At 48.7% G+C, this 14,506-nt stretch overlaps 1 protein-coding gene across 2 annotated transcripts in view; it reads right to left on the reverse strand.

Annotated features, from left to right (window-relative positions):
* Window positions 1-268: 268 nt before the first annotated feature.
* WNT2 (Wnt family member 2) overlaps window positions 269-14,506 on the reverse strand; it is a 65,580-nt gene continuing 51,342 nt past the window's right edge. The window contains exons 5-6 of one of the 2 annotated variants that reach the window (XR_010729438.1): window positions 3,873-4,987; window positions 269-3,841 (exon numbers count right to left, since the gene is read on the reverse strand). Coding sequence is in view for 1 of the 2 variants with exons in the window: in XM_066262169.1 (XP_066118266.1) it covers window positions 4,758-4,987 (230 nt within the window). In the remaining variant the exon portion in view is untranslated. Of the gene's footprint in view, window positions 4,988-14,506 lie in introns of both variants that reach the window. The other variant, XM_066262169.1, reaches the window with a different exon arrangement.

Raw genomic sequence — 14,506 nt, forward strand, 5'->3', positions numbered from 1 at the left:
GTAGGTCTTACCCATTAGCTCACAAGGGTAGTTATCAGTGAGATAAATCAATGGTCTTCCCTGAAAGCCTTTAGAAACTTAATAGATACTTCTTGATCAATTTGTGTTAAGTGTGGCCCCCAGAAAGACAAGTGGGTAATTCCCACAACCTGCAGGGATTTTTTTTTCACCAGGGGATTTGGGAAGACATCGCAAGGTTAAAATAACAAAGTCAACACTGAAAATTTACTTTATTATGTTTTGATTTCACAGAAAATGTAGACCTGTAAATAACAATAGTTCTTTGTAACAATTGCGTGACACTTTTATTAGCTTGTGGCAGTGGGTGGTTTGGTTAAACAGGAATCCATGTGAATATCAGGGGAAAACCCCAGAGCTGGAACAACAGGGACTTAGAAAAATAACGATCATGTTGGGCTTTGCAAACCACCTGTCACCTCGCTGATCTCCAGGAAAATGTAAAGAACATACTCATGGATGACTGAAAGCCCTCTGCTTAGGTGAGGATGAGGTTAGCGTGAGCACACTTGGCTGCCAGCTTCCACCAGCACACTGCCTTTCGGAAGGGCAGCCCAGGCTTGACACAGCTGCTTACCAGTTTTGGGATTGGGAGTATGTCTATTCATACTATTTGTTGGGAGTATGTCTCTTGTTCTTAAGACAAGGAAACCCAGCTTGAGGTACAGTAAATAGATACAAAAGACTGGTTCTGGTCCACTGGACGCTTCTCTGAGCCTTTATTTTGAGAGTGGGCAAGAGGAGAGATGAATGTTCTCAGCTGAGCGAGACGACGCCAGCCCTGGGCCAGCCCTGAATGAGTGAAAAGTCATAACAAGATCCCGGCCTGACAATGCTGTCAAGCTCAAGTGCATGCTCGGTCATGCCTCATGCTGGCGCTTCTGGGAGAGAGAGCCCCACTGTAGGGCTCACACAGTCGCTGGAAGACTCCTTAGTAAGTTAACAAGACCAAGAAGTGTCAATGTGAAGGTAGATTTTCTGACTGTAAAGCTGTCTTCTTTGAAAAAGAAATATGGTGCCTGGTATGTTCAAGCTCATCACAACTCCAATAAATAGGAATGTGGTTGTGACAACTGGAAACGTCTCTTAAAATTAATGCTGGCAGCCTCGAGCAGGGCTACGTAGTAGGTATAGAGGGATCTGGACAAGGGCCCGAGGCCCTGAGCCCCGAAGAAAGTGCTGGAAGGGGACAGGGGGGTGACAGCAGAAGGCAGGTGGGGGTCACCAATGAGAGCTGGAAAAGCCAGCCTCTGCCACACCACGCCCAGCCCAGCACGCCAGCAGCTCCCTGCTGGTCCCTCCCACCCCCTCCCGTCTCCTGGCCCCACGCAGACCACACTGCCAGCGGTAGCTCCTTCTGGGATGCTCACTTCACTTGTGACACTCGTGTAAGGTAGTGTTCTGGGGTATTCGGTGCCCCTTCCACTGCTACCCCAAGGGTCACAGAGCCAGGCCAAGTGTGGTAATGGCACTGCAGGTTCTTGGGCTCGAGCTGGAGCTATTTGAGGTCAAGTGGTCTCCTAAGGCAAGGAGGGCATTAATGCTCCACAGCAGCAGGCTGTCGGAGGCTGTGACTTGGTGTGCCGTGACCTGTGTGTCCACCTGTGTGTCCACGGCACACAGACCAGTCTGCGCCGCAGACTAACTCGTGGAGGAAAACTACCGAAGAAAACAACCCATCTCAGAGTCACGTGCAGATTTTACTTGTACTGAGATTTTTATCTTTATCTCCTATCGTGTGGAACTTGTTAAGATTTGCAGAAAATTAATGGGTATCATCCTGGGCCCAACAAACTTCAATTTATAATAAGATTGTTTACTGGGAGGTAATTTGTAAGGATTTGACCCAAACAGAATCTCTCATTTTGTTTGGGGTAATCTATGCCACACATTCTTTTAAAAGCCTCAGAGAGTCACGAGTTTAGTGTATTTTAGAATCAAGGAATAGCCATTTTTATTAGGAGCTAACAAAAGTGAATTTGAAATTATCTTCACCTTTTTTTTTTTTTTTTACAATTTTTTTTTTAAATAATGGAGATTTCGTCTTCCGGAAGTAAGAACAGATAAAAATACCTGACTCCCTTATGTCCTTGTGTGGTGACCACACCTGCTGCTAGTGCAGATGGCCACCAGAGTCTCCCTGCAAATAAGGACAATTCATGCAGGTTTCTGTATGGATACAACTTGCCCCCTGCTCCTTATCTGGAAGGATACATTTCAGTGTAAAAAGAAAGTCAGGTCTAAACATCCCAGGAATTAAAAAATTAAAAAAATGAACACTGCCCTGGCCGTTTGGCTCAGTGGTAGAGCGTTGGCCTGGCGTGCAGAAGTCCCGGGTTCGATTCCCGGCCAGGGCACACAGGAGAGGCGCCCATCTGCTTCTCCACACCTCCCCCTCTCCTTCCTCTCTGTCTCTCTCTTCCCCTCCCGCAGCCGAGGCTCCACTGGAGCAAAGATGGCCCGGGTGCTGGGGATGGCTCCTTGGCCTCTGCCCCAGGTGCTAGAGTGACTCTGGTCACGGCAGAGCGACGCCCCCTGGTGGGCGTGCCGGGTGGATCCCGGTTGGGCGCATGCGGGAGTCTGTCTGACTGTCTCTCCCGGTTTCCAGCTTCAGAAAAATACAAAAAAAAAAAAAAAATGAACATTGCCTTTGGATGCTAGAATTATTTAGAATGTACTGAGTTGATCCTGAGACAACCTGGTTTCATCTGTAGATAAAGTGCTTAACTGTCTTCCATAGTGTTGGAGGGTGGTTCTGCTTGTGATGGAGTATGGGGATATGGCTGGTGTTTGCACAGACATCTTCACTTCTCTTAGCCTCAGTTTCCCAGATATAAACTCTAAGGACCTTTCTATGTTTAAACACATCCCTGCATTTATGGTTTCCAAGTTCATCCGATAAGAAGAAGGGCTCATGGCTTTGGCACTCGTGAAAGTCCCTTTGCGCCCCAGGAAGGCATTCACAGCGAGCGTCAGTGTGAAAGGTCTGAGCCCACGTGCCCACCCTGACAAGCCCCACTCGGAGCAGTTGCTGTCACACCTCACTGTTCTCCTTCTGAGCCCACAGGATAAAAGAAGGAAGAGCCACTTTGGGGTTTTGAAAGGGAGGGAAAGAAGGTGAATGCTGTCATCTTTCAGAGGGCCAGGTGGAAAACATCACTTATGACAAAGGACTCCTGCTTCCCACCAGCCTCAGTCTGACTGTCCTGCTGTGAAGCCAAAATAGAGAAACTGAAGGCCAAGGTCATAAAGAACGAGCTGGGTTAATAATGGGACATAAGATGCATGTAAGGGAACAAGGCAACATCCTGTTAGTCAGCACAGCTCTGTGAAGAGGTCACATTTTGAACAGAACTTAACTGTAGGAGGGGATGAGAAGTAATTTCGTATATCTCATTGTTCCCCATGTACAATACAAACAGGGCGGCAGCCTCTCTGTCCCCCCTCCCCCGATGTCACCTCTTAGCTCACGGCAGAAGCCAACCACATCTTGCATATTGACGTTCCCTTAATTACAGCTGGGTCTCTTTTAAATATAGTCTCCAAGTTATGATTTGTTTGCAATATAATATGCTACGGCTACCTTTGCAACTCTATAAGCAAAGCGATGTGTCATTTGCTCTAGGCTATGGCATGTCATCACCTTGGAACCATCAAATGAACACAGTTACATAGGACAGGTCTTTAAAATGTGCTTGAAGGCTGGTGGGTACTAGCTGACACTCTTGTGACATGTGCCAACTCCTTTCCAGCATCTGCGTATGGTAGAGGCTGTCCAGGCGTGACTTAGCTCCGGAAGCCTCTCTGTCAGTATTCTGGCTTCCTGCTTTGTCATCCCAAGGCCATTTGGTGACTGAATTCCACGGGTCACGTGCATCATGCCACAAGGCAGTTTTAGCCCCTTCCTCTTGCCTTGTCTGCACAGACACATTCTCTGACACTCTGCTCGCTCAGTTCTTTCCCTCCATCTTCACCCAGTGGTAACAGAATACTGTCAGATTGTCAATTTTCTTTCCAACTCTCTTCAGATCCTAAATGAGAATGAAGTCTCATTCCCTAAAAGTTCTTTCTATCAAGGGAGCAGTCATGCAAAACAGTCACTCTCTGAGGCTTTTGCTATTGCTTGTACCAAAGGACAACAGTTCCACCTGTCACACCAGATTTTACTATGGCAACAAATTCTTTGATATATATGTATTTTAAACCTAAAATTTATTGAAGGCCACCCTTCTCCAGGTGATGACCAATTATCCCTGGAGTCTGTGAAGTTGCTGGATCAGGCAAAAGCTTCACTTGGTCTTTCTAAAAATTACAGTTAACGCCATGGTAGTCAGTCCCGCACTCTTTACGTGACCCTCCAGAGAGAGGGTGGGACTTAACTCGAGCATTTGTTGAAAAACACAGAGAAAACTCCTTTGAGACACTCTTTCTTGCCCAGGCCAACTGCTCTAGAAAGAAGAACCGCCCAGGTGGGTAGAGACAGAGATCCAGGCCTACATGCCACCCTCCAACAGCCTGTCATGACCAAGAGGAGCTGTGCCCCAGGCCCCAGGAGTGGAGAGGGCAGGCATGCTCTATGGGGAGCGTGTGGCCCCAGTCCTGGGGCCCCCAGTGAGGGAGGAGAGGATTCTGTTTAGACAAAGGCCACATGCCTCCTGAGAGAACCCGAAGGCCCAGTGTCCTTGCAGATCCAATGGAGTCCTTGTGGGAGGGAAGGTGGACAGTGACCTCTCCTGGGGTCATGTGGGCACCGCCCAGTCAGCGCTCTTTGGGGCCTTGCACGTGTGCACGTCCAGGGCCTCCAGACAGTCCTGGCAGCGCACGGCACAGCACCAGTGGAACTTGCACTCACACTTGGTCATCCGCGTGACGCGGGAGGTGTCGTAGCCTCTTCCACAACACATGACTTCGCAGCTGTCCATGCCCCGGGAGGTCAGGTTGCACACGCGGCCTGCTGTACCCAGGGAGCCTGGAAGACAGTGGGGAAGTGTCACTGAAGGGGTGGGTGGGCCAGCCTCGGGAGGGGAAGCCGTGCAGGGTCACCCTCCAAAGTGGGGCCCTTGCCCCTGCCCAGCATAGCTTGGGGCTGCACCACCAATTCTGGGGCCACCACAGGGGACATCGTGGTGCCCAGAGGGCCATGTCCAGGAAGGGTGATGCTTTGCTGTTGCCTCGGGCACTCTGACTCCAGCGTTCCCACTCTTGAGCTCAATAAACTTTCCAGCGTATCCTCACCTAGCCTGGATGGAAGGGTCACTGGATGGGCAAGGCTGGATCAGAATAAAAGAAGGATCTATTCTAGTCCCCTCTCTCCTGACCTCAAACCACATTAAGGAAGGTGGCCAAAGTTAGCTCTCTCGGAATTTGTCGGGGTGCAGAGCTGCTGAGGTCTGTTAGGAAGAGGACGGCACTCTGGCCAGGAAGGGGAGGTGTGGTGTCATCTGCCTAAGACCTGAGGGCCTTGGGGAGGGAGAAACGCCCAGCCTGGCGTGTGTTTCGTGCTGAGGTCTTAGGCCACCAGGATGAGTGTGAGGCATCCGGTGGAAGCCAGAATGTAGGCCGTTGATGAACATAACTGGTATAAAAAACCCATTAAAGTATTAAGAAAAATCATTGGAAACCATCTTAGTTAATTAGGGTGACGTTTGCTAAATGGTAATTCAGATTTTTGTATTTGTTCCTTAAAACAAACACCCCAGATAGAAGGCCTCTTAATTTGCCCTGTTTTGTGGAAGCGCCCAGGACTCTGTCACAAGGACATTCATTATCAGACGAGAGAACCAACTGTGATGGACATTTCCAATTACAATTTGCATTCGACGTTATTCTGTATCAGCTTCAGGTGTACAGCGTAGTGGTTGAACACTCACATACTGTGAGATTTTGATGGAGACAGTCGTCTTACCAAGTATAAACTCAGGGGCCATCGGCAGCCGTGCACCACAGTGAGCTCTGTGGACTAGCGGACCATGGACAGACACGAACGAGGCAGATGTGGAGACAGCTGCTTGGATCCTGCACTGATTTCTAGTCTCACTCCCATCTGCACTCCAGGTCTGAATGCACTTCAACCTTTGGGTTCCTAGAAACTTTGTATCCTTACGATAAATTCCCCCTTTTGGCCTTGGCTCAGTGGCTCAGTAAATAGTGTGTCACAGGTTTGATCCCTGGTCAGGAAACATACGAGAAGCAGCTAATGAGTGCACAACTAAATGGAACAACTGAATGGAATAATAAGTTGATGTCTCTCTCTCGTCCTCTCCCTCAAATCAATGAAAAAAATAAATTTCCACTTTTAGCTTAAAGCACCTCAGTTTCTACTGTTTGATATCAACAATCCTAGAAATGGACAAATCCGAGAAATTGACAAAAACCCTAGGATCCACAAACCTAGAAAAGCTATCCTCCTTATTTAAAAAACAAAACAAAACAACTTCTATTGGAATGGACAGTGACTTAATTCATTTCCCCTTCCCCCATCACATAACCAAGAATGTCTCCCTCTCCGTAACTCCTCCAGTGCCTCGTGACTGTGTTTACCGCAGTCTGCACTGTGTTCCTGTTATCTATACGAATGTCATGTCGCCCTGACTGTCAGGAACAGCCAGGGAAGCGGCCAGGTTCGCGCAGGGCACGGGGTCAAGTGGAGGGGAGGGAGGCAGCACTCGCTCTGCGTGCTCAGGCCCCCGACAGCAGGAAGACAGGCCGGGCAGTTCCACGAGCAGAGGAAGGATGGCAAAGGGCCGGGGTCAGGGTGGCGGGCGGGTCAGCCAGGATGGAGCGTGCTGAAGAAACAAAGGGTGAGAGGAGGCAGCGGCCGGCCCGGGCATGTGGCAGCCGTCATGACAGAGCTCGGAATTACTGATTGTGCAGAAAGGACTCGCTGCCAAGTGCTGCCTCCTAACAGCACACCCAGTCTTTAAGTCAATAAACATTTAGTGAACACAAACATGGGAGACAGTGTGCTGGCTGCTGGCAGGTTTTGGTTGTCCATCGCTGAAGACCTGCCCTAACCCACAGCAAAGCTCTGTGCAAAACGGCACTGCAGACACAGCCCAGAGATGGTAGAGCGAGGCTCTTTAAGGCTTGGACAAATTAGGGCTCAAATCCTAGCTTTGCCATTTATCAGCTGTGTGACCTTGGGCAAGCTACTTAATCTCATTGAGCTTCAGTTTCCTTCCACGCAAAACTGGGATAAATACAGTTCCTTCCTCACAGGGCCATGGTGAGGGTGGACGGAGATAATGCGTGAAAGCGTCCAGCGTAGTAAGTGCTCAGTACATGTTAACCATTCCTTCAACGAACAAGTGTTTATTGAGTACCTACTGTGTGCTAGACACAGTTCTGGGAGTTTAAAATTCATCAGCAAACAAAACAAAGATTTAGCCCTAGGAATTTATGTTCTAGGGGAAGTGAGCCAAGCATGCTATAATAGTATTTATTTCCATTCATATTAATAGGAGCAAACAGGATCAGAAGAGGAGCTGTTAACAGCACAGTTTCATAGAGGAGGTGGCGTTAGAGAGAGGACTGAAACAGCGAATAGATCTGCAGAGAAAAGGCAGAAAGGCATTCCAGGCAAGAAAGAACCTCCCGCTCACTGAATTACAGGGTGGGTGGCAGGGGGTGCCAAGTAGGACAAGGCTGAAAATGTTCACTTGGCTCAACAAGAAGGAGGTACCGGTGCCCTCTGTGGGACGGCATGGTGGTGGACTGAGAGTGGGGTTAGAGGGGACAGGGGAGGCTGAGCAGAGGCGATTTCCAAGCAGCAGGGCCGCAGGGCGAGGTGAGGCTGGAGGCGGGGCGTGGGTTATTCTGGCCACTACACTTATTGGAGGGGTCTGGCCCAATTCTGTAGGTGTTTGTTTACATACAGTATAAAAGCAGAGAGACTAGTTTATGCTACTAGAAGTCAGGGTAGTGATTTCTCTGGGGGGCAGTGCAGAGGGGCCTGAGGGAGGCTTCTGGACCACCGGTCCTCTTCGGGTTCTTGCTCTGGGCACTGTGGCGTGGGTGTGCTCATTTGAGACAACCCCCTGAGTTGTTCACATGGGACATGTGCGCTTTGCTGTGTGCATTTTATATGTCACTGACAAGAAGATGGGGAAGGGGGAGAAGGCAGCCCCATGGCAGAGACCTGGAACCATGTGAGGAGCAGGGAGGTGCTGAACACGGCCGGGATGCAGCGTTCAAAGGACAGAGAGGCAAGCGACAAGCGCCAGAGGTGGGCAAGGCCGTGGCAGGGGCCTTACACGCTGAGCCCAGGCCAACAGAATGCTACTGAGAGTTCTCACACGGAAGGGCAACACGATTACGCTGCAGAGGAATCAGGATTGGTGCTGGGCTCTAGTGGAGTGAAGGGGCCAGAGTGAAGGCGAAGAGGTAAGGTGGAGACCAGTACAGTGCTCCGGGCAGGGCCTGATGCGGCCCAGGTGGGACCGTGCTGGTGGTCATGGGAGAGGTGAGCACCCTCAGGATGCGGTGACTCATTGGACGGATGGCTGAGGATGACAAGCCAAGACGTCCTCGCGGGTTTCTGGCTTGAGCCTATGCTGGTGACATTCTCTGAAGTGGGCCTGGCTAGGGAGGAGCAGGCTTGGAGCAAGACGGTAATTTAGTGTTCCACACGCTGAGTTTGCTGTGACTGGGTTGTCCAGGTAGGAATGTTGGCTGGAAATGCCCTCGAGGACTTGGGACAGAGGTCAGAACAGAGATGCAGATTAGGAAATCTTTGCTCAGAGGTGTACCCTGAAGCCATGGGTGTGAGGGAGACCTCTGTGGGTGTGGAATGTCCCCTGCCATCCCAGAGGTGACTCTAAGTTTTTACTTTTTCATGTTTTGTTCCTAAGCCCTCAACACCAATCAACAGTCTTCACTTCTACTGACGTGCACTTAGCAAAATATGAACGAATCTATTACCACGTGATCAGAGTGATCCTCCCCGTGGGGCTGTGAGGCACGGGGGCAGGACAGGGAGACAGCACCCCTGAAGCAGCTCGAGGCCTTTTCCTGACACCGAACTCGGTGTTCTTCCCTGGTGACTTCCAGCCCGAGGATGTCTGAGCTGGTGACTAGGCTGCCTTGGGTAACAGTCATGCTGGTTTCTGTCTCCCATATGCAGAAAACTGAACTGGACTCTGAACGGGACAGCTCGATGAAGCAACCTCAGCCCAGCAGAGCTGAGAGGAGCCCACAGGACATGGCCACGAGCAGGCGTGCCCCAGAAGTGGGCTCAGTAAAAGAGGCGGAGGCTCCGGCAACGGGTGTTCCGGAAGTTCAGTGACCACTTAGAGAATGCCGGGAAACACGGATAATCTGCACACACCACTGTCACCGGCTGCCCCAGCAGGGCACAGAGAGGGCCCTGACACAGGGGGAGGGTGAGAGGGGTTCTTGAAGGTTGACAGCCACTGATGGAGAACAGCTGTGGGTAGATCTGAAGTGGCAATGGGCCCCTGGAGGTGTGGGCAGTGCCAGGAGTGGGCCGCTGGGGAGGGGAGGGGCAGGCTGGGGTCCGGGGAGAGGCTGAGGTGGGCTGCCAACGGCCCTGCTTTGGGGTTTGGATCTTATTAGATCTAATGACGGACTGTAGGGCAGAAGGGCAGTTTTGACACGTGCTATCATTTGAGTGGAATATACAGCCATTTTGATGGAAAGAGCATTTGCAAAGGGCAGAGCTGTAGAAAACTTGTATTGCTTTCCTTCACTGGAATTATAATAAGGACTCATTATAATTGATAGCTATAGGGCTATACTGTCTCAGCAACCTCTCACTAGCCTTTTCAAAACTCAAAGCATTACTGTTATTCTTAAAAGACAAAAATGAAGATTAAGCATGTGCATGTGTGCACACGCTCTTCTGAAAGGGAGCCACTGACCTTCATGGTCTCTCCACTTGCCTAGTTCTGAATCCTTGGGACAGATATTTTTAGGTCCTTCTCTAAATCACTGCTGCTGCCCAGGCCACACCAAGAACACCTGGGAAATGAAGCCAGCTGCCCCGGCCAGCCTGTGTCCCGAGGGACAGTTCTCACGCTTTCAAACGTCCACCCATCCTTCTTTTCATCTCTTCCTCCCTCATTCTTCCCTCCTTCTCTTCTACTTTCTTTTTCACCCTATTCCTCATCTTCCTGTTCATAATTGGGGTCAATATTTACAGAGCCCTGGCATGGGCTTGGCCCTGTGATAAGCATTTGCTGCATTATCTCACTTAGTTCTCATAAGCTTAGAAAGCATTATTCTTACCATCATTCTGGAAATGAGGACGTGGAGGGTCAGGGAGCCTAAGTGATTTGCCCAAGATCACAGGGCCAGCAGGTGGCAGGGCAGGATGTGAAGGCTCGGGCCCCTCCCACGTGACCCTCAGCCCCTGGGCGGAGCTCTGCCCTGACGCCCCGCTGAAGGAGCAGCTGGCGTGTAACAGCACTGACCTGGGTTAGCACGTTCCCGCCCTTCCTTCCATTATTTTATCAACTGAAGAACCTGTGAAGGTCCCGATATGTCACGTTTTTGGAGGGGACCTTTTTTCTCCAGCTCATGACACACTGCAGACAAAGAAGACACCTCAAGTTGTGTGGAAAAGTGAGCAGCACTAGTTAACACGGTGTTCACAGCGTACACTGTGTTTTCTTGTATCTATACTCCTGTCACCTTTTTGAGGAATAAGACTGACTACCCTGCAATACCGAGATGGCAGCTCCAAAACAGAGTGCCCTCAAGGTGATTCTAACGTCTGTCACTGACGCGGACGTAGCTGAAGACTGAGGGACGTGCCCTTGCTAAGCAGAACCTCTTGTCTCAGGAGAGCTCATGGCCTCAATCGTTATCTCACCAAGAATGGAAGAACAGCCCGGCGCTCGCCTGGCTCCTCTAGACGTCATGCTCAGAGTCTCTCAGCCGTTTCCAAAATCCCAATTCATCTTTAGAGGTCAAAGGGTAATCTACATCTATACAAACAAATGTATGGACAGATAGATGTACGTTATCTACAAAAGCCTGTGTGTGGCTGGCTCTGCATATATTTCAAAAGAGAAATTTTAAAAATAGTTTTGTCATTGAGTAATGGCAGCACTATCATTTGTCTCCCAAATGGATATGTTAAAAGGATAAATACATATTTAGATACTTCCCACTGAATATGTTCATTTAAAAAATCATTCATATTGCTTAAAAATGTTATTGCTTACGACACTTTAATTTATTCAGTTCTCTGAAGAGAAAGTGACAAGTTGGAAGCTCTTTTCCCTGACTTCCCTTTGCTTCCTGTTTGTGAAGAGTGGCCTGCTTGGGACCAGGTCTCGGTCCCCAGACAGGGCTGCAGACTCAGGTCAGCGAGCCCAACCTTCTCCTGTCAGCTTCGCACCGCAGCGTCAGGAGATGGCTTGCCTGGGCTCTGTGTCAGAAAGCCCCAGGCAGTCCAGAGGAACGTGTGGGTGCCAACCAGACCCACCCCTTTCCTTTCTTTAGGTGCCCTCCTCACCGTGATCCACACAAGAACTCACATGGGCATGGGAAAAAGGAGGATGAAGAATCAGAGTTGCTAAATCATGTAAATGTGTGACCACATCATGTGATTTTGGTGGGGCAATGCTGAGGGAACATTACAGAATCAAGCATCTCATCCCCAGAGCTATAAAATTAATAATGGAGTCAGGGTTCCCAGTGCAAAAACATTTCTGTCTCCACCGACATGCATCTTCCTGACAGCCGAGGAGGATGGGGAGCTTTTGCTAATAGTTCCCAGACTCACACCTCCGGGACCTGGAGCAAGGCGCTCTCTCTCGCGCTCTCTGCGGATGGGCCCGTGTCTTTGGAAATTCCTGCCACTCCAGGCTGACCGAGCCCATATGTGGACCATTAGGGTGTAAAGCAACATTCACTTAAGCCCGTCCTCCAATAGGCTGCATCTCCTCTGCTTGACTTACATGTTGTCATTAACGACACAGATTTATCTCAGGAAGAGAAGAATGTTAAAGAGCAAATGTTAGAGACCGCACATTTATCTCCCCACAAGGCTCACCCTGCCTTGTATTAACAACTGCAGAGCAAAGTGAGGGAAGGCCGTGTCTCCATTTATCTCAGATGATTTTATTCAGTGTTTTCATAACAGCTCGGAAAGTTGGACCGGCACAGGAAGAGCATGTCCCATCACATCAGCACACGCCATCATGGGATTAAAGGCGTTGAGCTCAGACTCTCTGCGGCTTTCCCTAACTGGCACAAATCAGCCCACCCACGTTCACTTCCCACTGCCCCCACCGGTGACCTCTAATCAGGCCATCTTCTCACCCTCCCACTCTAGTGGCGTTTTCGTATCACAGACCTGTAGACTGTTTGACTATAAGAGTCACTCTCATCTGCAGCCCGGACTTTCCTCTGCCCCCACTAGACTGAAAACCTTCCCACCCCTCAAGCTCCTGGCCGAATCCGTACTCCCAGAGCTCTGCTGACTGCTGCACGTTCAGCTGACCTCAGTCCCACAATGCCTGCCGTGCAATAGGGCTCATACACCGTTTACAAAGAGCTGACGATTTCTCATGCGTCTTGTCTCCCCAAGGACAGGAGTTAAGTCTTATATTTCTTCTATGTATTGCATAGGGCTCAGGTGGCCAACATATATTTCTTGATTTATTAAATATTACCTTTAAAACAATTTTGAAAAATTAAGATCAGCCTTCCCCCGTCAAATGAGGAGACACTTCTCCAGGGAGCAGTCACCCAGTTCTTGGGCACAATGGTGAGAGTGACAAGCTAAAATGGCTGTTTCTATTCAAATGATCTCACTTGATATATAGAAAACATATACAAAAAATGTGGCACATTTGTATATGATAGATTTTAAAATGACAGCCTTAGAGTTTGTGACATCGAGTTCAGGTTTGTTATTGCAAACAGAGTGAAGTTAATTAACAATTCATTCATCTATTGAATCGTAGGAACCAGGGGAATTTCTAGGTGAATCTTACATCCTAAGAGATCCAGAGAAGTTAATTTGTCTACGACTATCCAATTAGTAATCAGTGGAAATAATAATAGGCAGCAATGGGTAACCCCAAAGTCTCCTCATCCACAGGCAGGGCTCGTCCCCTAGGAATAGGAAACACTATGCATTCAAAAGCGCCTGTTTTTAAAAAGAGGAGATTTACCACGCAAACACAAAATATTTTTCATGGGGAAGGCTTAGATGAATTAAGCAAATACATTATTTTAAAGTACTTTAACATCGTTCTTTTGTCTATAACACATTATTCATATGGTAATTAGAAATGAATTTTTCTCTATTTCTAAAAAAATGTCTAATTGGTAAATTCTTTGTTGTTAGTTGAAATTATGTCAAAGCCTTCAAAAAAAGAAAACAAAAATTTTGTCCCTTTTTTTTTAGAAGTTTTCTTTGGTTTTAAAACAGTTTTTTTGTTTAATTTTAAATTTTCACAAATTGACTCTTATTGTCATTGTCATTTAATTCAAATTAGAGCACTTTGTAGTATACCCTAAAAGTACAGAAATGCTAGCAAGTCTATCTTCTGAAAATAGACCAGATTCACAGACCACGTCCTTAACAAAATAGAATTGGACGGAAAAATATTTTTGTTTGGGTTAGCAATGACATCGGATGAGCTACCTAGTAATCCCACTGGTAACAGTCAGTTGAAAGCCACGCCCCCACTCCCCGTGAGTAAGAGAACTGAGTATTTAGTGGTGGTGGAAAGCAATAAACTGCTGCTGTGTTGGAGACCTTTTCTTTCATCCCGGGAAATGGGCATCCAGCACCAGCGGCACCCTGTAAATGCTCCACTGATGCACTTGAAATCAGGGGACATTCCATCTAACACTTACGTTAGGCTTACGTCGAGATTTTCATAAGCTGTGTGTTATACAGTAATCAGTGGTGAGTGGAGACGTGCTCAGTGGGAGCAGTCGGGATGTGCCTGTGGAAGACCACAGTCTATCCGTAAGCTGTGATGGAGCCCCGGCACCACTAGAAACTCAGCTAACACTCTGATGAAGGCATTTTATGCTATTTATATCTTGTCAGTCAATTCCTCAACACATGTCTGCATGAAGGAGCTAGGGACCCCATGGTGACCAGACCGACGTCGTTCCTGCCATCACGGAGTCAGAGTCTAGTGGGACAGGCATGTAATAAGCAAATATTTTTTTCATTAAGTGACAGGCTGGGAGGCAGAGAGACAGACTCAAACATATGCCTCAACTAGGATCCACCTGGAAAGCCCCCTACTGGGGGATGCTCTACCCATCTGGGGCCACTGTTCTGTTGCTCAGCAATCAAGCTATTTTAGCACCTGAGGTGAGGCCATGGAGCCATCCTCAGTGCCTGGGGCCAACTTGCTTGAATCATTCGAGCCATGGCTGAGAGAGGAGAAGCAGAAGAGGAGGCCTTAGCATCTGAAATTAAGGAAGGCCAGCTATTGGGGCAGTAGGGATGTCAGGAGATAATAGAGACTAAGACTTTGAAAAGATGATCTGC

This window comes from Saccopteryx bilineata, chromosome 2 (genome assembly GCF_036850765.1).
Source record: "Saccopteryx bilineata isolate mSacBil1 chromosome 2, mSacBil1_pri_phased_curated, whole genome shotgun sequence".
Taxonomy (NCBI): Eukaryota; Metazoa; Chordata; class Mammalia; order Chiroptera; family Emballonuridae; genus Saccopteryx; species Saccopteryx bilineata.